Here is a 24,878-nt window from a genome sequence, read left to right as displayed (position 1 = left end):
TAAACTGAATATATTAAAGCTTTGAACTTTATTACACTTAATTTCTTCTGAGTTATCTTACCCTTCTTTCCTGTTCAAGATAAACCTAAACATGAGAAATAGAAGGATAAAGGAGAACTCCACTAAATGTGGAGTACATTTCATCAGAGTCTGTGTAGGCCAGTTTGCCTCCCGTTACAACAATGTTTACTTCATCTCCTGCTTTGAGGTGAAGAACAAGGTGGAACGTCCCAGGACCACCACAGGTCCGTTTCCCCGAGTAGGGTTTGTGATACTCCAACAGTTCCCTTCTGTACCCAGCTGTGTGGAGCTGAGCCACACTTGCATTGGAGACGGACAGCACTGCTTCTACATACTCATCTCTCTCTGGGGCCAGCACGGCGGTGATCAGGTAGCGCCCTTCATATGGTGATGTGAAAATGCCTGCAGAAGAGAGACGGCTTTTCAGAGTTATTCAAAATGGGGATACCTGACCTCTCTAAGCACGATGACAAACATAAAGCTACATGGGTTATCCATCGCTACATACAGGTAACTGCACAAGGTCGGCCTTGATCAACTGGCAACAGTAATGAAGACAAAGGAGTGCTGCTTTTGTGTTAGAGGCCACCTGTCCTCCAGGACATGACCAGGTCTTGTCAACATTCAAAAACGTCCTGGCCTAAGCAGCTCCCATGACTTGGAGTTGGATGAAGGTGTGCACAGCTGGATGCTGTGCAAGTCCCCAGCAGGTTGAGGCACACCTAACACCCTCAAGTGACATGACACCCTGCTTGAGAAGGAGGCAGCCTGCAGGGATGGCCATTGGAGAGGCAGTGTGAGACACCCCCCTCCCACCTCTCCTCTGGGTGACCCAGCTGGCTAAGCTGCAGTGAAATCAGGATTAGTAAGTAAGGGTTAGGAAGAAATCTCACCTCTGCTACCTGGGCTCAGCTAGCCTGTGGTGGGGTTAGGAGCACAATCAGTTGTGCTGCCAGAGAAGACAAAGTGGTGAGCTGGGCCTCAGTAGTACTGGGCAGTTGTGGAAAACCAGCCATGGCAAAGTGTATGTCTGTCCACATCCACAGGAGGCTTTTACCCCAGTGCATCTGGTTTAAATGGACTTATTTTGTTGTTCAATGTGCCAGCAAGACCTGAAATAACCTCAAACCCTGAAAACCCATGCTACTGCCAGTCTATCATCTCTGTGGGTCCATATCTTTTGGCTATTACCTGTATTGGGGTTATAATAGTCCCCGTCATTCACAAGCACTTTGTTAAAGTGAACCACGCCAGCATCACTGGAGAAAGGCTTCTGTGTGAGCCCAGCAGAAAACGACACCAGAGAGGGTGCAGCAGCAGCAGCAGGTCCTAAAATGAGTAACAAAGTGAGTGAGAATCACATCAGGATGACAACACAGCCTTTTCCCTGTGACAGTTTATAATCCAATGTCTCTGTTCCTGCACATAACTCCCCTTAGACTAATCCTGTCTATTGAGGGATGCCAGAATTAGCAGAATACGTATTGCTGGCCCAGGTCCCAGGTGTCTCACCATAAAATTTACTGAGCACCATAAAGTTCCTGTGTTGATCACAGTCTTTTTTTTTTCCTTCTAAGAAAATAGTACATGGCTTCTAAATGCTGGCAGAGGAAATCCTGCCACGTTTCAATTCTACAATGCTTCTGCCAAAGTCCTTCTTCAGGACTGAGGTTGCCCTTCAACATCTCCACTCTCTGTCACTATTACAATGGCAACAGGAGTGCTAAAGGTGTTTAGCTCATGCCAGCTTTCCTGGTCATGCTGAGAAGCTACACACAGCTTAGATCTCCTACCTTCTCTGCCAAAGGGTAGTGAAAAGAGATATAAGAATATATAACATTTCAGTATTAATGCAAAGAGGCTATTCTCTCACTCTGGTACTTCCCTTTTGGGTGAATTTTCACTTCACAATTTTTTCTCCTTTTCTCAGCAGATCAAACAGACACTTAGGCATTTTATAGTGGCTATCTGCTTACTAGTAGTGTTTACGCTGCTGTTAGACTGGGCTGGATGAAATACAATTTGGACAATTAAGACAAATTTTTACTTTTAACAGACTGACTTAATGGCAAGTACTTAATACTCAACCACTTATTAGTCCCATTTTAGCTACCTTCCCTTTAAACATTTCCCCTAAGGCAGTACACACTGCTAGAAGTAGTCAACTCTTGTTGCTTTGTTCAGGCAATTAGGTAAACAACAAATGATCTTAAAGTTGTCCACAACTGCCGCTTCACCCTGCTCCTTCTGCCTTCCATAAAATAAATGTTTGCCTTTCCCCTCTCCCTCTTAATCAGAGGTGCCCATCAGCAACAAGTGCTGAATTCATTGAATCATAAAATATCCTGAACTGAAAGAGACCTGTTCAACCCCTGGTCCTGCACAGGAGAGCTCCAAGAATCACACTGTGTTCCTGAGAGTGTTGTCCAAACCCTTCTTAAACTCTGATAGGCTTCATACTGTGACCACTTCCCTGGGGAGCCCGTTCCAGTGCTCAGCCACCCTCTGGGTGAAAAGGCTTTTCCTAATATCCAATCTAATCCAGATTATAACACTTAAAAATTGAAGTTTAAAGGTGTAAAAACTTTTCCTAAAATGTAGATATACAAATGCTCTGCTATCCTATCCACTTTTTTTTCTGAATAACTCAGCATGGGGGAGTGGGAGGGGAAGGCAAGAGGAAGACATGCCTGCAAATTCAGAATTGGCAAATAACTACCTTGATTTCCCTTGGGGGCTGGTAACCAGCTGCCTCCTGTATCTTTAGAAATCTCATTCAGCATTTTGTCTCATGTTCAGAAAACAGACAGAAGCCCTTTTTCCTTACCCCTGCCTGCCAGTGTGCCTGCAGGTGCTCCGTAAGCTAAGATGAGGTTATTTGAAAGGACCAACATTAATTGCTGGAAGTCTACTTACTTAAGCAGCTTCTGTAGAATTCCACACTACTTAACACCACACTACTTACAGAAAGCATCTCTATGTATATGCTTACCCCAGGACTCAAATCAACTGAAAACACACCTCAACTTACTTCTTACTGGCTCACTCAAATGATTTCTCTCCCCTGCAGTCACACTGCACAAGTATATGCTGCCTGCCCATAAACATTGCCCTCTTCCTTTGGAGCAACTATAGTCCTGTTCAGATTGGTGTCATCTGAATAAGGGAGTGACTCCTGCCCCGGTTTGCCACAACTTCCTTTAAGATTTTCCTTACTAATTGCTAGAACAGTTGTTAGAAATAACTATTTTCTGCTATGCTGCTGAAATTGTTTCTGATCTGCAGCCTGGTTTAGCACACTATATGTATCTATTCAAAGTGGAAAACTGTCTAAATATCCTATAGATCAGTTCAGGGTCAATATAAGGAGGCACAGTGAAGACACACTGTGTCTGTGCTCTCTTACCCTCCTCACTGCCTCCAGCTGGAGTTGTGCCTGTTCAAAGCTTTCACAATTCCTACCAACAGCTCAGCAGTGTTTTGTGGAACTTTACAGGGGGATGTACCACCCTCTCTTACATGCCCCCCCTTAAAAACACTTTCCTTCATACAAAGATCAAAGTTCATCTTCTCTAGGCAAGGTCCAGGCTTGAAAACTACTTTCACTTAAGCAGTCAGTGTTGTGGAAGTATTAACATCAGAAAGAAAAATTTTAAAACATTTAAAAGTGGCGAACCACAGGCACAGCTCTGATGAGGAAACTGCTAGGCAGACAGAAAGTTTCACAAAAGATTCAACCCCAGTTTTACAGCTTCTGGGGGCAGAAAAAACTCTTTTTACTTCAGATGCATTCAAGGTTTTACTTGAGATAGATGTATCTGTATCTTTCTATATATATAGATACATAAGAAGGAGTAGATATGTCTGCTCTTGACAATCTAAGCTACGTAATGCATTCTGGGAAGTCAAAGAACTACAGAAGATGCATGGGTGGCCCTTATTAGGTTACATCTACTTCCACCCATCTGCTAGTTGTACTTCTGGTTCTCCACCTTTCTTTTGACTTCCCAGCACAGTTCATGCCTCCCACAGAGCCCAGGGGCCAGAAGGACAGAAAAGAAATAAAAAATATTAAGCAAAACAAAACAGCACACAGCATAGGCATTTGCCATCAAGGTGAAAGGAGAAAAAAATAACAGTGTGATGGTGTTGCTGACAATTGCTCAGCAACTAGAATGAAGATTGTTCAAGGACCTACACAGAAGAAAGACCATAAGTATTTAATTCACCAGCAGGCACTTTTGATTTCCTTTGAACATGGCGCAAGTAAGCAGGATTTGTCAGATTCACTTTTTTATTTTTTAATACTTCAGTTTGACTCTAATGTCTCATTTGCAGGAACATTTTTTCTGCTTATGGGATGGCCATGCAGCACAGCATCACACTGATTTCCATAAGCCAGTGGAGCTGCTCTGCTAAGTCACGGTGTTTCTGATGGGGATGACACCTCCTTGTGTTATGAAGACACAAACTTTTCTCCAGTCTCTTATTGCGGTCAAAGTGTAGGACCCAGCACTTGGTCTTGTATGAACCTCATGCCGTTGGTCTCGGCACATCTATCCAGCCATAAAGCCAGATTAGGGATAGTGGATGTAAATGCTCCAATCCACAGAAGTCTAACAGCTCTTTGCACCATTCTTACCTCTCTGTTTTCTGACTGTACCTGCCATTAAGGTTTGCAAGGCACTTGGGGGGAAGCTAAAGGACAGATCAGCAGGTATATCTTATATTTAGATAAGATATCTATGTCTTCAGGGACACGGATCAGGAAAAGGAACTCCTTGGCAAAGCCCACCTCTCTCTGGATCCCAGGGTGATAACTGTTCCACCAACATGTTCCACCAAGCAGCAGACGGGTGCACTGCCTGCCTCACCCTGCCTTTTCAACACTTCTAACATCCAACTACTGTTTCACACAGTTTTAGCATAAACTTATTAAAATACTGCTGCCTATAAACTGCAATAAATTGTACAAAGTGGAAGAAAACCCCCAGGAAATCCATTTATCACAGAAATCTAGACATCTATATTTGCTTTGCTGGTATCAAGATAAATTAATGTTTCTTTACTTCTTATCCTCTTCCAGAAACCTCATCTATTGCTGCTTGTTCTTACCACCAATCCCCAAATGCAAAAACATTGCTTTAAGGCTTGATGGATTTTTAATTAGAATGTATAAATATCAGAATTACAGTGTGAACTCTTTACAACTCTTTTTTTGTCAGTCCCCAGACCAGTCTTTACAACGTGTTTTTGTGATTTTGTTATGGCCATCAAACTAAGTCCCAAGGGTAGGATTTTGGATTCCATAAAGCCCTTATGTTTTATTTCCATCTATTTCTCATATTTCCTCAAACAAATTTAGATGAAATCATTCTTTCTGAAGAGGGTGCGGAAATATTCACTTTGATGGAGGATACCATTCCCCAGGGTTTGATAATATCTTAAGTATGAAATTGCAGGGTTGGTAACACCTAATCAACATATTTATCAAGGCCAACTAGCATGTCCTACACAAATTTTATACCTGTTTGTAATACAAATCTATAAATGAATTGCAATATTAACAATTATAAAAAATAAAAAACACCCTACCAAACCAAGAAAACTGCATTTTGAATCCTTTAATCTGTGGCTGTCAGTGGACAGCACTTTTGCTTTCACTGTAGTCAGGAATACAAGCCTTGGTGATTCTAACAAAGCCAGAAACTCTCCCAAGAGGAGAACCAACTCACGCACTGCACTAAGGCACTAACAGTTCTTCAAGATCTTAGTCTTGGCCTTATTCATATCTTATTAAAGAAATATTAAAATCGGCAGAAATATATCTTTATTTTCTCATTTAAAAGGCAAATAAAAAGGTCTGTACTAACATTTGCTAGAAACTACAACCCCTTTTGATTTAAAAAGCACACCAAAGTAAGTAACAAGAACCCAAGATGAATTATTTCTCAAAACCTAACCCCCTTCTCCCCCGCCCCATATTTGTAAAGTATGCAGGTTCTGCTTTGATGCGTACATATAGCAAAAATCGGTCAGATTTTCCTCAATGTTAAACTTAAATACTAAAAATCAGCACTTTTTTTCTTTCAACCATGACTTTCCAGGGACTGAAATAAATATTAAATACCTGTGTGAAGAATTTCTAGGTAACAATCACCTTACCTTGTGAGTCCGTGGTAGGAGGAGACGACTTTGGATATCCTACAAAGGAGAAGTAGTATGTGTGACTCAGTACATAGCAGAGTTCATTATGACCAATATCACTGCAGTCTTCTGAAAAGATCCTTGGTTACTGAACAGCAATCTACCCAAATAGCTACCAAACAGCACCCCTTATGAAATGCTCAATTATCATTAAACTGGGGTGGTCATGGCAAAGAAAACCAAGTTATTACTTCAATGTACTAAAACCACTGCAAGCATTATGGAAAGAAAAAAATAATTTAAGTTTCCCTAGTGGCAAAGACTGCTGTAGTTACCAGGGATTTTACATCAGCTCTGTTGACCTCATGCTTTGTGCAGCCTTGGAAAAGCAACAAAACTGGCACTGAAATGTGTTTCTCCTACTTCTATAGCCAGCTGCAGGCTGCAAAGGCCCATTCACAAATCATCTCTGCTGTAAACCCATTCTCAACATCAAGGAAGGTAAAAGTGGCTGGTAAAGCACAACAGATCTCAGTGTCACTTCCCTAGCCAGACTTGGTATGTCCATCGCACTTAGTTGGGAGTGATTTACTACCAGTTTGGTTCTCTCACCTGGTGCTCCAGCATACCCTTCAGCAATGGGCATGGTACTTTGACCAGCCTGACCATCCGCACTTCTAAGCCGTCCTCTTCCTGACATCAAAACTGTGCCAGGAGGCCCTGCCTCTCCAGTCTCCAAGATGATCCCGGTTGTTCCAGGTAGAAGTGGCACAACTCCTGACCCTGGTAGCACTGGGTTTGGAGGAGGTCTCAGCTGTGGTGGCTGGAGGGGGGTCCTGTGTCGAGGGGGTTGTATCCTTGGCCTTGATGGCAGCAGGGATATGCCAGGATGGGGCTGCACGGGTGGCCTTGGTGGCAATGGTTGCCATGGTACTTCTGATCGCCCTTTGAAATGATGAAAGAGGAGGAAAGATACAAATTTATTTGCCTAAAGCAGTAAATAAAATGGCATAGTTTTGTAAAATAAAAACTTTAAAACAAAACAGGGCTTGGTTGCAGGTCACCTGTTCTCTCAGACCCAAGACTACACTGGCAAAACTCCATTCCACTCTTGCAGTACTATAGACTCCCCTCTTTATCAGTCTGTGTGACACAAGGAAAGGACCGTCAGGGGTCAGGACAAGCAGCAGTTGAATAACCCGTGAACATTCATTCAACCACTAGACCAGTTTTGACTTTCTGCACCAGGCAGGGTGTGTATCACACCTATTCCCACCAGAACCTTCATCTCCACTGCGTGCTCTCTCTCTCTCTCTCTCTACTCTCACTTCAGTTCTGCTCAGCCCCTCACACCCACTGCGTACTCTGTGACTCTGTACTCACATAACTCCTAGCACAAGGCTGACTCTTCAGCATGATCATAAAGAAAATTATCCACAGCAAAAAAATTCAGTAATGAGCACAACTTATGAGACTTTTTTTCCTTACTTTAAAAAGCAATGAACTGAAAATTCCAAGTGCTTCCATTACTAATAATTTCTGACAATGAAGGCAGAACCCTAGGATATAATCTACCAGAAAACTCTTTATTGTTTAAAGTGAAGAGATACCATTAAAAGACTTTTCCACTAGGGCAGCCAGCTCATATGACATCAGGGTTGAACAGCACTGACGTGGTTACATTTGTGTCTGGTGTGGTTCTAAGCCCTTTACAGGAATTATGACATTCATAAAAATGAAGTCCTAGATGACATTTAAGGCTGAAATGTCCTCCCAAGAATAAAGCTGAATTACATCTACACTAAGAACAGAAATCTACAAATGTGTAGATTTCAACAGATGCAATGACAGCTTTTATATAGAATAATTAGAATTTCATGCTAAATTAAACTTCAGCATAGGTTACTTTGGTTAGGTGCAGGGAGCAATGTGAGTTTCTGTGGAAATGGGCAAAACCCCCACTGCAAATTCATCTGAAGAAACTTATCAGACTCTGACGTGTCAGAGGCTTCCCCTGGCTCTGCTGTGCACCTGGGGACCCCAGGAGGGCCTTATGCTGCTCCTTGGGGCAAGAGCTTACAACCAAGTCATGCAGGTATTGTCCAAGACGCATGGCTGGGGTTTGGACAGTATCATCGCAACCACATGCTGTTTTGTGACTACTCAGCACCTGCACTTTACCCTTGTGAATCCCATTTCTTGTTTTCAGTCTCATGAGAAGTCCACATAAGCCTTCCAGAGTACTGGGAGGATGTCTGAAGTCATAGTCTCACACCACCTGCATTCATTTGCTCGATATGGTTGCTGGAAATAAATCTCCCTGAGCTTTGCTGGCTGACTTTCACTGTCATGAGAATTGAAACTTACACAGGCAGCGCACCACAAAGCTGGGCTAAAGCTCTCTTGGTAACTCTGTCCACAAGGCAGAGGCCTAAAGAGTGAAATGTTCACTTTATACAGGTTAAAATTATTTTCATAAAAATCCCAAGATTAAAAAAACTTGGAATTTTTTTTTTAAAAAAAGCCTTTAAGTATCAAAGTAAATTGTTTAACAGAATTATTAACTTAGAGACAACTTCTGTCCAGAGCAGCATCAATTTAGACCTTCAACTAAGACCTTCAGATTAACCTCACTCAAAACACAAACTGACAAAATACTTGGGATGCATGTACTTGTCATTTCTTGAGTCAGTTATACTGAGCTTTATTAAGACAATTATTTGAAATGATACTGGGAAAATGTATACATTTATGTTTGTTTTTCTAGACCTTTAAATAACAATAAACAGCTGAAATCCCATATCTGAGCAAACTGCCTCCTTGAACAACATCAATACTGCAATACCCAGAATTATTCCATCTCCTTAAAACTAAATCCAGAATCACCTGCCTAAAGCTCAACTTAAAGTAGAAGTAAACAGATATGTGTGAGTTGAGAGTAATCTGGTCTGCCACCTTTGCCAACCTTTTGGCCTCTTCTACTGAGATGCATCATAGCAAGACAAAGTACCAATAAATCACTAGATAAAGATAGTAACATTGGAGTCAACCTATTCTGACACTGAATTCCATAACACGCATTGTCAATTCACAAGGCAATGAGAAAATGAACCCTTGATAAAGGCTGGGGGGAATCTAGTTGGACCTGCTGCTTCAACTTTGCTGAGCAGCACATGAAACAGAATCTTCCTCATCATCTTCCCATTTGTCTGGGAATGCAAAGGATAGAGCTGAGATCATTACACAGCTAGGAACACTAACACTGTCCTCAGCAGAGATGGTCTTGCTGCTCTGGCTGTCATCACTGCTGTGAGTGACAATGTGGTTACCATATCACATACCAGCGTGTACTCTCAGATGCTCATCCACAACTAAAAACTGAAGAAAAGATTTTCCTTCTTGGTTGAAAATAAGACTGCTTTTGTTCTCCTCTCCCTTCAGTTTGTTCAGCCAGTCAGCTTTAATCTGCAAGTTACTTCACTGAAGGAGGAATGGTTTGCTGGGAAGGACAACGAGCAGCAACCTGGATGCATGAGGTGGGTGGACCTTTGGGATGCATTTGTTTCTAGTATCATTCTGCTCTGACCATGCTCTCCTCAGTCCCCTAAACACACAGAAACAAAGTGTATAAAGCAAACTAATGAGTAAAAGAATCTGTCACTGCACCCACAAGAAGCCAAAAAGGCCTCATGTGAATTTTCTTATAGATACCAAGGGGATTTTACAATTACGCTAGGAAGCAGCATTTTGCACAAGCTCACAGGGAGCCCAGAGGAATTGACTATTATGACTGTATGACTATTCACACTGCAACATTAAGATTTTTATGTTGCCTTTTATCGATGCTGCACACATGTGGTTTCTTAGACCATAACTTCATCAGACAACATTTTGCTGTTGCTTTCAAAACCCTGCTACAGAGACCATTACCGTAGGAATTGCAGTTCAGGTCAAATAACCGTAACCAAAGCAAACTGCACTCCCAGCATGGTATCTGGCTACGAGACCACACTTTGATCCCTGGAAAACTTCATGGACATATATGAATAGGCATTAATTAAAAGAGACCACTGACTTTAACACGGCTTTCAGTTTCATGCCATTTGAAGAGCAAACGTACTCACAGAGAGGCACAGAGTGCAATGAGAACAACTTACCCTACAAGATATGGAGCTGGGGGCAGCCACCATTTAGTGTGGATGAAAAGCTACAGGATCATATTACCTAGGAGAGCACATCATGCATGGTCCCCTAAATGCTTAGAGCAGACAACCACCTCGTGTGAGGCAGGACATTGCACTACCTTCATCAGGAATTATAACAAATTAAATACATTTCTGGCCTCTGGGTTCATATCTGATGTACAATCATTCACTGGCTTGTTAGTTTGGATTGAGGCACTTGAAACCCCTTAATAAAAACATTTGGAAGAAAACATAGCCATATTCCTAAGATCACTGTCATTTTGACTTTGCTCAGGTTTACAGTGCGCTGGGCTTACACTGCTTGATGAAATTTTATATTCTATTCCTTGCAATGTATCCTTGCCTTACTGCCCTCAACAACTTTATTAGTAACAATTGGATTCTGTTTCGGCCCTTCTGAAGTCAAATGACATCATTTGAATGCTACAATATGCTGGCAAATTGTGCATAAGAAATTCTGCACTGATCCAAGTCCAGGACTGTCAGTCTTCCTTTCAAATAACATTGGTATCGGAGACAATGCTGCAGATCACAGATGTAAAAATAGTTTAAGCCATACCCCAACTCACATTACAGCGTTCCCAAATCACTTCCAAAAAAGGCTCTTCTGCAAAATGTTTCTGCAACTCCAGCTTTCAAAACTTACTTAGACTGCTGTGCCAGATAGCGTTATTATAATTGGAAACATTTGGGAACTGAAATGTGTGCTTCACAAATCCTTCAGAGGCCAGAGGCACTCCATAGCAGCAAGGGATGCTCAGAGTGCCTGCACCCCAGATCCAGCAGCAGCTTCCTTCCATAGACTTTTAGCATCCAATGGTAGATGGAGAGGTCTGCCCTCAAGCAGCATTATTTTATGAAAAGCCAGGTGTGCTGAAGCTTTAATACACTGTAATAGGGGCTGAAAAATGCAACACGTGAGGTCACTTCAACATCTGCTTTAAAGAGCAGAAGAAAGATTACTGTATGTATCTTGGACCTTTCTCAAGTGTCGTTCCCTAGTGCAAATTAATTTTGGGCAACGTGGATGAGAAACAGGATTACACAGATACATCATACTCCATTTTAATGGGGATTTGCAAGATCTAGGAGTAAAGGTCCTAACCCTGTTGAATTTAAGTCAAGATGACACCAAAAGAATTATCTGAAAATTATGGACCCTCTTTATTCCTTTTCACTTCTTCCTTTAAAGGGAGAGAAATATATTTTTTTAAAATTTCACACAAAACTTCTCACCTCAGAAGGATTTTTGCATCAAGTACTGCAATACATTTGGTTTTAAACAATTAAACAAAAGAAACACATCTGTTATAGGCTTTCAAGTCTCTGCCTTGGAGTGAGAAGAATAGTTTTCCCTAAAGAAATTAGTTTCAGACCCTTCATGAAGCATGACTTGTCCATTCAAGGACAAGTGCTCACAGTCTTGCATCTGATCTCTCCCAGCTACCATCAGCTGCAACAGCCCACAGGCTCTTCCCTCAGCACCTCTCCTAATTTTAGGTCAGTGAGAGAAATTTGCCTCTTATTTTTCTCATACATGTACAGAATTAAAACCAGAAGCATCAACCAGCTGAGGAGTGCAGTTTCAAAGCAGTCTCCAATTCTTGTGTTTCTGCGTCATGCTAGCAGAAACAGGAACTCAGCTTCCTTCTGTAAACTTTGACTCTCTCAGCAAAACAACCCATTGCTGAAATTTGGAGCAAGAACTGCAGAGGGAACAGAGCGGCTTTTGTCAAGGTCCCTAAACCTTCATGGCAAGGTTCACCAGCACACTGAGGTTACCATTTCACAGTATTTTGAGCCAAAGGGAATGTGCCCCTGCTTCTCATCTGCTCTAATGCAAACTTTAAACCACCTGCGGAGGTAGATTTGTACTAACATGTTGGATTACCAACAGAAGTGGCTGAGCTGTGAAAACAGTGCCAGCTGGGGTCTGCCAACTATTGCCAACTACCTTGTGGGAATGCAAACTTCTGTGAGAGTTATGAAGAAGAATTCTTATATTGCCATACCAAGATATGCCAGAGCTTGTTTATGAAAGTTCTAGATCAAAGAGTTGGTGCTGAATTATAATCATTAACTCACACTAAGAACACAACTGAGAAAATGCAGAGATAATATGTATTATCAAAATAAATTTGAATTACTCTGACTTGATTTTCTCCATTTACTTTTCAGTTTTTCCTGAGGCATGCAGAATAATCTCACACAACAGAATAAAACAAAAAAAGAAAAAGAATTAAATCAAATTAACTGCAATAAGAGCCGCAGACAATCATTACTTTAAATGCACTATTCAAAAATACTACTTTTCCCACTCTCTTTATTCTGTCTCAAAGTAAACGTAAAAGCATGTAAGACTTCTTTTTTGGGTTTTGGTTTTTTTGGAGGATACTTTTAAAAGCACTCAAAGTACTCTGTGGTGTTCTAGAGCAAAGAGCCAAAATTAGAGTCACTGTAAAAACAAAGTAGTAATTGTGTAATATTAAGTTTTCCCTCCCTTGTTTAGCTCCTTTATAAAAGTTTCAGAAAGGAAAGCCAATTGAAAAACAAACAAACAAAAAATGGAAAAAAAAAAAAAAGGAAAAAACTTACTTGTGTCAGGTTGAGATTTCAGCACATCTTCAATGCCTGTGGTGATTTTGGAGACCTGACTATGAAACTGTTGGACAGAATTTTTGAGGCCAGAAATATCTGTGGAATGAGATGCTATAGTTCCATTCATTTCATGGATGCAGTTCCATAAGCTGCTCACGTGTTTATTCAGACCTTCTTTTATCCTCTGCAAGCTATCTGAGACAGAGTCCAGCTTGCCGCAAACTTTTTCAACATGTGAGACTCTGCTCTCAACATCCGAAACACCCTCCTGGATACCTTGTGTCTTTTCTTTGCACTTGCTAAGATCATTCAGGACATGGTCATTCAATTGTTCTAGTCTCTCTTTCACTTCACCACAGCAACTCTCACTGGGATAAGCAGTTTGATTTGCAAATGTCCTCTGCATTTGATCAATTTTTCGGAAGACACCTCGTTGTGTTTTTCTACATGTAGAATTGACACCCAGAAGCTGCTCCTTGCAGCTACTCAAGCCATCTTGAAGATTTTTCATATCTTTATCAATGACATTCAGATTATACCGGAATACACGTATGTCTCTTTGCATTTTCTGGATGTCACGTTGGTTACCCTTAATTAAGTTGAGTTTCTCATTAAGAGAGCTATTTAGAGACTGCAGAAGAACAGAGTTATTCTCTGTTTTCAAAAGCAAGTGACTGTACTTGTCGTTACAGTTTTCTAGTCGTTTCTGAAGGTCCTCCATACCTTGCGGTGCAGACTGACATTTCTGTCCACAGAGCTGTTCAAGTGACAGTAGTTTGTTCTTCAGGAAATCAATCTCTGCTGTAAATTGCTCATTTGCAAATCCTGCATCACTGGGCAAGATGGGCCCAGGGTTCATAAACATTCCATCCGGGTCCGTGGTATTAGCGATCTCTAAAATAGTGCCACCCAGCCTGACCTCTAGTGCCCGCAGTTTTTGGTCAAACAAGTCTCTCAGTTCATCTACCTCAGCAGCTATAGCACCGCGGAGAGTTTCCTCAACGTAAAAGCAATGTTCTTCAGCATTTCGTTCTGTAATATTCATCCTCGCATCAAGCTCCTCCAACCTCTCGCCAAACATGTCTTCTAGATCTGGAGTTGACAATCGAATTATTTCATTATCTATTCTGACATTCAAGATCCTATGTGCTTCCGCAACTCTGTCAATCTTCTTATCTAAATCTTTTATCTTTTGGTCAAAGTCATTTCTCTCACCCTCACTGCAACAACTGGAGTCGTTTGATGGAATCTGAGTTCGGAGAGTATTTATTTCTTTCCTCAAATCATTCTCTTTTCCTTTTATGACATCAATTATGCCTACACAGTTATTTTCATTGTCATCACACTGCTGTTGAATATCCTGTAGTTTGTATTCACAGGAGTTCTTCAGATCTGACATTTTCTTTTCAAATCCTTCCATTATTTCTTGTCTGAGAGACTCAAATTTTGAGTCTATATACTCCTGATAAATATTGTCACTGGGCATTGTTATTGTAGGTCCTTGTGCTGCCTCCTGCAGTTGTTTTAATTGTCCTTCATAGCCTTTTACTTTTCCATTCAGTTCCTCCAGCTCATCATTCCTCACCTTCAAGGCTTCTTTGACCTCAGCTAGCTCAGACTTTATATCTTCCATTTCAAAATCAATAAAAGGGTCTTTTTGATCTTTATTGTTGTGGAGCCCAGGCAGATGAATAGCATCTGTTTCACCACTAACCGCACTGTCAGGCTCTGGGCGGTCGTAAAGGTTGTTCAGCCAAGTGACCAACATCTTACTAGCATCTTCTTGTACAGTCAACTTCAGGTTTTCATTCACACCTGCCACGGAGGACTGAAGTTCAATCACAGATCGTGTAAGTCTAAACAATTCATCCTCAAGAAACTGCATTCTCTTCTCATATGCTGGAGGCTCTGGTACTTCCGTTGGTTCTGCATCTGTTTCACAGAAATAACAGACAAGCTCTGGATGTAAATATTCCCAGTGTCACTTGTTTTAATCAGCTGTGGTTAATTTCACTTTTCTTTAAAACCAAATAATGATTTAATTTGCAGAATGCTTGTTGCCTTTTCTGTTCTTGTTTTCAGTAGTTTATAATTAACACATTATCAAAACCCCTCCAAACTAAAAAGTTCTAGCACATTGACCAACTCCTGTCAAGATACAAGGGCAATAAATAAACTGGCAAGTAGAACTGCCCTTCTTGTTCAGCAATGAATCTAAGCTATAGTATATATAACAGACCATTATAGATCCATACACATCACAACACAATCACCTTGGAACCACTGCATCTCCTATAACAATAAATTTGCTCCCGAATTCCCACTGAAAACTTCAGTGGCAGCCAGCAATTCATTTGCCTGAAATAGATTTGTGCTCCAGTATTTTACTGAACTGGGGTCCAAATATACATCCTATATATAAGATTACGAGATGGGGTTCTGCAAGGTACTCCAGTTACCACACTTGCTTCATATGCAATTCTGGATGTTCAGTCTCAGGCAAAATGCATGACAATTGTAGAAAATCCAGAACAACAACAAGAAAAGAAATATTATCAGACGTCAAGAAAGGATAAACTTCAGGAAAAGTCAAAGTAATTTTTTACTTAGTCTAGAAGAGAGGAGAATGATACAGGTATCACCATGTTTTATTACCATTTTCTGGAAATAATGTTTTAGGTGGGCTAACAAAGTATTTTAAAAGGTTGTTTTTAAAGCAGGTGTATAATCTATAGGACTAGTTTGAAAGCATGTTTTAAGTCATTCAATACATTCCACTACACAGAAAACACATGTGGAAATCTGACTAAGCGCTATATGTGACACTAATCTCCAATTATGTTGGAAAAAGTCTTTCAGAAGGAAGCATCTGTTTATAATTTTTTGTTAATGAAGAAAAGGCATAATACAGCAGTAACAGCACTCCTTCTTGCCCTTTCAGAAGATAGTATCTTACACAAATGTCATTTATTCTTTAAAATATTCTTTGAGGAACTGAGGCTTATCCTTACTTATTCCCTTACTCCTTACTATTAAGGCAGGTAATCTAACATAAATCTGTAAAATCTACACAATCTTGAACAAAACACTGTGAAACTGCAAGGGACCACTATGTATAATCAAAATTAGTACCTACTGTGGGTTTTTTTTGTTTTAATAGTAGTTCTTCTTCTTATTTTTTTTTCCTCAACATTGGAGAAACCACAGAAAAAAAAAATCCTGTAAATTCTCACAAAAACTCCAGTCTTAAAACAAAGATTTTCTGGAACCCTGAGTAGTCAGCTGGTATTTCCAGCCAGCATTCTACAGCCCAACCCTCTGTCATTCTTCAGGAAATTCTCTGTATCAAGACTGCTATTGCCTGGCTATTATTTTGCCACTACACAGCGTCTTCCATACAGTATTTGTACTTGCCAGTAGTTGACTTTAATAGAAATCATAACGGTTCTTATTCTTAAAAGACAGAACAAGAAACCAGACATGATCACACCCACCAAAATTCAACCCAAAACTTACCTACGCCTTTCTTCACAACAGCTTTCGCTGGTGTTGCGGGACGTCGAGCAGTGTTTGGCTTTTCTGCTGGTCCTTCCCTGCAGTCTTCCCCTTTGTACCCAGGACAACATCTCCATTCTAGCTCTGTCACTGTCTTATATGCAACTGTGTACCGAGGTCTGAAACTTGTTCGGTATCTGCCAAAACAGAAAGCATTTTAAGAGATCTATAACCTAACCAGCTATTTGAATTAAAGTAAAAACTAAAACAGGTTTGGGGGGGTTTTTTCCAATGAAAATCAAATATTTTCATCTATGATTCATTTTCTGCTTCAAACATCAAACGAACAAACATTTCTGTCTAGGTTTTAAAGTTACCTGCGCTCAACACAGTCATGTCAGGAAAAACAAATATTGGCATGGAATAAGGGCTTTCATGTATGAGCAGAGGGATAAAATGCTGTGGCAAGTGAAGATTCAACTTCTCAGACACCACTGATAGTAACAGTGACCATCAATGTATTATTCTATAAATTCAAAACCTTTTTCCTCTAATAATTGCTTTTCATTGCAAACCCACTCACAGGGCTCCTCTGGACATCAAAAAATGTTTCTGCCTGCTTCGTTCCACTTGTCTTTCCAAAGTCTTCACTTAAACCATTCATCAGGATGCATATGTACAGAGCAGTCAAAGCTGGAAGGGATATTTCAGAGAAGGACAAAATGCTGAAGGCATGAGTCAGACAAGGACATGAAAGAAGGAGTCAGATGAAATGCTAAACCAACAAAGAAATCAACTGTTTCCTACTTCATTAGTTAAGCTGAAAAGGGTGTGGCAGACAAACCTATGGACACATTATGCACATACAATCTTGAGCTTCCCTGATTAATCACTTTCTTTAACCATAGACTTCTTCCGCAGCTTTCTTTCATACACACGCTGCATGTTCACCTGCGGTCAGACACTATGGTATCCCATCAGACTATAACCAGAGGCCCTGCTATTTTATAAAAACTAAATCAATTTAAGATACAGCTCATTTCGGGTTGAGAAAAGAGGAAAATGAGGAAAACAGGGATTTGCTGCCTGAGCTCTATAAAATTGTATTTTTGGGATACAGAGAAACAAAAAATCCCCATTTCTCACATGAATTCCTTTCTCAGAGTAAAATTAGCATCACGCTACTAATCTCCCTACAGCATTTCCAGATCTTTTTTTCTTTCTTTTTTCCTTACAATTATTTCAGATTATAACAACAGGTTGCACTCATTTAATGAATGACAGGCTCACTTCACAGGTGAGATGTCTCTAAAATAGTAATACTGGCAGAATAAAGTCAGAACAGTGGCAAAGGACTCTACAGGAGCTCTGCAACAGATTTCATCCATAGCCTGGCTGGGCTCATAGGGAGTGTCTCTTGGGACAGAGAGAATACAGTACAGAACAGGCACTAAGAGCAACCATACTATCACACAAAAATCACCTACATACTTCATTAAACACTGTGTCGTATTAATTTGCAAAATTCCTTATTGGTTAAAAAACCCCCAGTATTCAGCTATCAAATGGAAAGAGTTAAATTCTTACACTGACTGTGAAACAGTTTCTATTCAAAGTGACAGAGTGAGAGTTAGTTTAACTGTTACCCTTCAAAGCTCCTCTTGCCACGGGTGTAAATAATTGCTAAAATAATTCCATATTTTTTTTTATTCAGCATATTTCACCTCCAGATACATAATTTTAATATAATGTCCCACATCTCACAGACATTTGCTGTCCCTTTTCAGTAAGGTGGTTAACAAACTTGTGGCAGGGTGGTTAAAATGTTTACTTCTTATTATGAATTTTTTTCTTTTCCAACCATACCTTTCCCAATTCTGCCACAATATATTCTAATTTTTGCATATACTCAGTGTTGTTTTGCATTATTAATTTGTCTATGACTTCTCATTTAATGGGAAAAAGTTACTTTCTGGGCCAAGAGTATCTTATTCTAATAAGCCTCTCAATTACAAAGGAAAGCAGGGGCAGGCTATGTTGTATCTCTTGGCTATTAGCTGGTCATAACTACAGTGGTTTGCTGGGGCTGTCAGCTTTTCAGACTCTGACTCAGAGCACGTAAACTCAATGTGGGTTTCCAATCCTTTTTTACCTTTGCAACACCATATATGAAACAGCTGTAGCAGCTCATCACTTCTACAATTTTCACTGAAACATCTGCTGAATCCTGCTTACAAATATAAATTACAGACATCCCCAAGGTCAAGTGCTTTAAAAATTAAATAGAGGAGTGCAACGCAGAGGGCACCACTGGGAAGAACAATATCCTGGCCACCCAGGAACTTCCTCTTCCTTCTCCCTTATCTAAAGTATTAAACTACAGCTTGTGGAGATAATTTGGGTTTGAATCCTTTCCTTCCAACTAGTTGCCAGAGTCAGGAGCAACAGGATTAGCTAGACACTTGAGTGTTTTGAAGTGGTTTTGAGAGTCATTACAACCTCTCTCACAACTACCACATTACTGAAATGCAAACTTTGAACTTCCAGATCAATGTTCACATGCCGGAAATGGTTGTACATACTTTTCTCTGATTTCCATAAAACACTTAACTGCTCCAAACTTCGTGTGTGTTCCTCTCTATACTTTCAGGGCCAACCCCCTTCCTGAAAATTACAGGATTTTGATTATTTTCAAACACCTCTCTATTTTCCTAACAAAGTTTTAAGAATATAGCTGAAAGTAATTTTATAAAAGGAATAAGAACTAGTTTTATGCAAACTGTGCACTTCTTTGCTTAAATTACAGAACAAGAATTTTCTATCATATTTTTGACAAGCTTCTCTTTTTATACCTTCTCTATATTCATACTCATCAACATAGACACCTTAAGATGACTTCAACATTCAGACAAATCATGAGACACAAAAGAAGAATATAAACAAATAAAAAGAAATCAAGTTCAATATTTCTCATATGTGAAATTTTTCTAAAAATTAGAAATAAAAATAAGCATATTTGACATTCTTACTTTTTTTTTGTTTCATAGTTTCATGATTCTAAGAGGCATAAAATCCTTCAATATGATTTAATAAATTATTTGAAATGCAGAATAATTCTCACATTCTAAATTATAAAATATAAACACTGTGCATCTACACCTTTTAAAATGTTGTAGCAGTCCATTTCTTACAAATTCTTGCCAGTTTGAAAACTTAAGCAAATACACAAATTGGATCTGTTTTGATTTCAGATATGGTACATCAAAATACATACTAACCTGAATCCTAAACCACAATTCTCCTAGAGCAAAAACAAGCTAGAATCAGAATATTTCAAAATCTGGATCTAGAACAGCTTTCATATTTCACATTTTGAACCACGCTAACAAGAAGCTATACTCATGGATGGCTCAGAAATTAAAGATGGATTTACTTACCAAGAACTATTCTTTCTCTATACTGCCAGTCCAGCTGAATGAATCATAGAGCTACTCCCATTTCCTTCAGGAAGGCTAGTCATGTAAGGCTGGGAAACAGGAACTTACAATAACACTTTTCTAATGTAAATTCAGTCAAATAAAAATGTCTTAAAAATCACAGCTTTATTGATGCAGCTTCTCTACTAATGATATACTTCATACAGAGTTGTTGTGCAAGTCGCCCATGCAAGGAATGGTGCCACTGTGCCAACACTGTCCAGCTGCACTGATAAATGACAGTCATCCAGCCCAAGGGAGATTCTCAATCATATATCAAGTTTTTTAAAGCCAGAACTTTGCTTGCTCAATGAATTTCAGTGCAGGAGCTGGAGACTTCCAGGATTTTGCTAGGATATAACAGTCTAACAGCATTGAACACAATGTATTATTGGTTACAGTTCTAACAAAACAAACCGTAGCTTCCTGCGAGGGACCACATCCTGGGAATAATTTGTGATTCTACGTATGGGAAAGACATAGGACTGGGAGCTACCAGAATATACAAATCAGACATGTCTTTATTCAATTCTTCAGTATTCTGAATCCAACCGCTCACTCACAGTCACAGCAAATGCATAACATACAATCACAAACATACAAAACGTAAAAAATGCACTCCGTGTAGCCAGAGATACAAAATGTTGGTTCTCTATGAAGCTGGGTAGAGTTACATGGTTAGAATGTAACATCAATTTTCACATCGTGTATCTGGTAGTTGTGAATCTTTACAGAGCTATCTAGTGAGGCAATTTGGTCAAAAGGGTTCACAAAAAATTCAGAAGTCTCTCAAAGAATTGAGGCTCTGCTTTAATGCCTTTAAATGCTGCAACACAATTTAAAACCAGTAAAACATCAAATCTTCCTACAGTTGACTTGGATTTCTGCTATTCATGTAAGTGTTACTAAACACAATTATTTTTACAAGTATCTTAAAGATATTTTTTAAAAATAGTAATTTCTTACATGGTTAAAAGTTACATACAATACACCAGCACTTACTGTGCCTAGTCATCCCATCCTCCTGTGGACCTTCAGTAGAAGATGATGATTGTATCCCCTTGATGAATTGAGCTAAATACTGTAATTGAAATAATTCTCTCAACAGTCTCTAATCTTTCCTCGCAACAGACAAAATACGAACAGCTGGTTTTAGGAGTCTTGCCACAACAGGCTTATAACTACCAATGCCTACTATCTTCACCATGAATTCAACATGCTGATCAAATGAGAAAATACATTCAGACTGCTAATGCAAATCTTCACTTTTAATAGCTAACTGTTTTGCAGCTGAAATAAAGTTGTACTGGGTGACAATAGCATTCAAATATTCCTCCTCTTCGAAAGAGAAGTACATCCTTAGGAAAATGCTTAATTAAAAATTCATGTTTGCTGTAAATGCTAGACATTTTGACTAGGGAATAAGCTATAATATTCTCATGGTGCTAAACCACAGAAGGAAACAGTTAACACTGATATTTGGAATGTCACTTAATAGTGATAAAACAAATCAGAAACATTTGGACAAAACTGGTGGGAAAACATATGGCTCAGTTCTGGAACTAGATATTAACACTCAACCTTTTGGGAAATGCAGTGAGTTAAGTGGCACCACATCCTCACTGTGAGGAAGGGACTGCTGACTCAGCATATGTTTCTACATAAGCAGCGTGTAAAATGTTTATTCTCAGCACAAAGCTTTAAGGTTGGTCCAAAATTCTGTAGTGATTGGAACAAGTCCCATACTTCAGCAGCCTGAAAATTGCTGTCTTATTAAATATAAGATAACAAATCTTCAGTATTTCACAATTTTATTGAATGTAGATTCATTCTTTGTATAGTCTGCTAGTTATTTTTATCCAGTTATATAGTCCCGGTCATCTAAATTTCCAATATAGATTGCAACGTGAGTGCCAAAGTAGCACACAGACACTCTCAGAAATACTACCTAGATGCAAATGTACTTTGACCAAACATTTTTTATTTTGTAGGTTTATACTACACAAATACTAAACTAGAACCAGTTGATCCCAAGTTTTCTGTTTCCCAAGACTGCAGGCCTAACCATAGGCCCTACAAATAGTGCCAGAAATCTTAGTTCCACTGAGATCGTGGGAAACTTCCAGTGGTTGTCTGTAACAGCGAGTTTCAGCTCTCCTGGATTTCAGGTGCCTACTGTGTAAGTATGGACAGGCACTAGTTCTCTGTATTTCCACGATGGCCAACAGAAATAGTCAATACAGCCAGCAGAGTCAAACCTGTATCTCACTGCATGAGGCTGCATCTCACCCTAAAGCCATTATTTACAACTGATTACCTACAGAGCATGCTGGACACCACTGACTTGCATTTGAGTCACCAATAGAATCATAGAATCATAGAATCATAGAATAGATTGGGTTGGAAAAGACCTCCAAGATCATCAAGTCCAACCCCTGATCCAACTCCAATTACTATATCATGGCACTAAGGGCCACGTCCAATCTCTTTTTAAAAACCTCCAGGGATGGTGAATCCACCACCTCTCTGGGTAGGCCGTTCCAATGCCTGATAACCCTCTCTGTAAAGAATTTCTTCCTAACATCTAACCTAAACCTCCCCTGGCAGAGCTTGAGCCCATGTCCCCTTGTCCTATTGTTGGTTGCCTGGGAGAAGAGACCAACCCCCACCTGGCTATAACCTCCCTTCAGGTAGTTGAAGAGAGTGTTGAGGTCGCCTCTAAGCCTTCTCTTCTCCAGACTGAACAACCCCAGCTCTCTCAGCCTCTCCTCATAGGAGTTGTGCTCCAGTCCCTTCACCAGCCTCGTTGCTCTTCTTTGGACCCGCTCCAGCACCTCAATATCCTTCCTGAACTGAGGGGCCCAGAGCTGAACACAATACTCCAGGTGTGGCCTCACCAATGCAGAGTACAGGGGAAGGATCACTTCCCTGCTCCTGCTGGCCACACTGTTCTTGATGCAGGCCAGGATGCCATTGGCCTTCTTGGCCTGGTGGGCACACTGCTGGCTCATGTTCAGCCTCCTGTCGATCAGCACCCCCAGGTCCCTTTCCGCCTGGCTGCTCTCCAGCCACTCTGTGCCCAGCCTATAGCGCTGCAGGGGGTTGTCTGTATGTCTAAGTTCCCATGCTCATATTCATCCCTCCGTATAAAGGGCAGACAACTGAATTCAGGGTGAGTCAAACCCCACCTCTGGATTTTGTTCTTTTATAACCTTACTTCTGCACAGCAGCACTGGTAGCTAGCTTGTGTTCCAGCCCACAGATGAGCTTAATTTGAGAAAAATGTGTCTTTACTAAGAGTTTATCCTAAGACATTTATAGCAAGCAGTGAAAAGATGTTTTGACGGGAATAGAGTAACCTACAGAAGTCTAGGTGTTAAGTGAAAGAAAGACATCAAGGCCATAATAAATTCCAATTATACAATGCAGCAAAATCAATTTTAAAAGAATCCTATTGCACCCCAAAACGATTTTCCATTTTGATCTGGCATTAGAGACACTAAGCTGCTTCTTAGAGATAGACTTAAGAAAATCTTATCTTTACATTGCTACTCTTCCTTTAGCTGGTTTTTTTTTTTTTCAAAATTCACATAAAGTAGGTTAGTACATGTCTTTGCAGGCACTGGGGTCTGAGGAATTACTTTTTTTTGAAAAAAAATGCCACTGACCTTACCCACTAGTCCAATGTCTGGCCCAGTCACAGCCATCTTAATTGAAGATCCTGAAAAGTCATGGCCAGGTCTATAGATAACACAATAATCAGGACCTAATATTCGTTATGAAAAGAAACCACAGAGTGATTCAAATTTTTTTGTGCTGGGAAAAACACAATTTTGAGGCACCCCTGTGGAAAACATAAAACTGTGACAAGTACCACTAGCACATATGACCAAGCAGGCTCAGCTTCTCTGGGCTCGCACAGGTACATAAGGGAGCTTTTAATAAAGTTTTCACTAATGCATACTACAGCATGGCCAACACTTGTACCAGATCTATTCTGAGCTAAATCCTGAATAAAAAACTGCTGCCTGCTGAGAGCATTAACAGGGACTGAAACTCAAGGAAAGCAAGGGAATAAGTCAAAGCACTACGCATTCACAGAAACACAACTGCCTGCTGTGTACATAACAAAGAAATCACCCATCCAGGTCAGGGCAATTACTGTTTTAGTATCTGATTACAAAAGCACGGTAATTTTACTAAATGTTGCGTAAAACAGGAATGAGCATTAGAGACTAAGTGCTTTTTTCCAATGCTTATTTTTATTTGGTGTCTTCATGCTACCTGAAAAGCATGATGGAAGAAATTGCTAGTGGGCAGAGACCTGGCACAGGTGACTGTATTACTCCCTCCTGCTAGGAAGGAAAAAGTTGCTTTTCTCTACATCTAAATAAAACTGTTGTCTCACCTATTGGTGCCAGGGAAGGAGCAGACAATCATGGTGCCCAAATCAGCTAATTACAGGCTGGTCTCTTGCACACAGTTCTCTTCAATGCTGAACATTATTTCAGTGAATCCAAGAGAATCCTGAATTTTACTTCAGAGTTTGGGTGGTTTTTTCAATAAGAGAGGCAGAAGATTACAGGAAGCATTAGAAGACAAAAACTTTCAACTATTCTCAGGCAACACCACATGGTTTCATTTGTAGCTCCATTCAAAGCCTCCAGAAGTGCCATTGTTTATTACTTACACAGTGAATTTCATGCCACTCAGCTGGAATTCTTCTATCAAAAAAAGATGAGATTCAAATTACAATTTTCTCTCTTGGGAGTGAAATGTTTCTTCATGGGAAGAAAGAGCCAAAGGACTCCACACTCTGAAACATGACCTCATGTCTCATACTAGTTATTTCTTCCTGTATATGTATCTTCATACAGACACATACACACATGGAAATACCTACCTGTCTAACTCTCAGCCACCGAAGATTTTATTT

At 40.0% G+C, this 24,878-nt stretch overlaps 1 protein-coding gene across 1 annotated transcript in view; it reads right to left on the bottom strand.

Moving 5' to 3' along the window:
• EMILIN2 (elastin microfibril interfacer 2) overlaps window positions 1–24,878 on the bottom strand; it is a 31,507-nt gene continuing 6,629 nt past the window's right edge. The window contains exons 3-8 of the mRNA XM_027650886.1: window positions 16,488–16,663; window positions 12,969–14,903; window positions 6,781–7,113; window positions 6,187–6,225; window positions 1,213–1,350; window positions 1–423 (exon numbers count right to left, since the gene is read on the bottom strand). Of these exons, the coding sequence (XP_027506687.1) occupies window positions 86–423; window positions 1,213–1,350; window positions 6,187–6,225; window positions 6,781–7,113; window positions 12,969–14,903; window positions 16,488–16,663 (2,959 nt within the window). The 3' untranslated portion in view covers window positions 1–85. The remainder of the gene's footprint in view (window positions 424–1,212; window positions 1,351–6,186; window positions 6,226–6,780; window positions 7,114–12,968; window positions 14,904–16,487; window positions 16,664–24,878) is intronic.

This window comes from Corapipo altera, unplaced genomic scaffold (assembly GCF_003945725.1).
Source record: "Corapipo altera isolate COAL_440 unplaced genomic scaffold, ASM394572v1 24, whole genome shotgun sequence".
NCBI classification, from domain to species: Eukaryota; Metazoa; Chordata; class Aves; order Passeriformes; family Pipridae; genus Corapipo; species Corapipo altera.
This window is presented reverse-complemented; position numbering and strand designations above follow the sequence as displayed.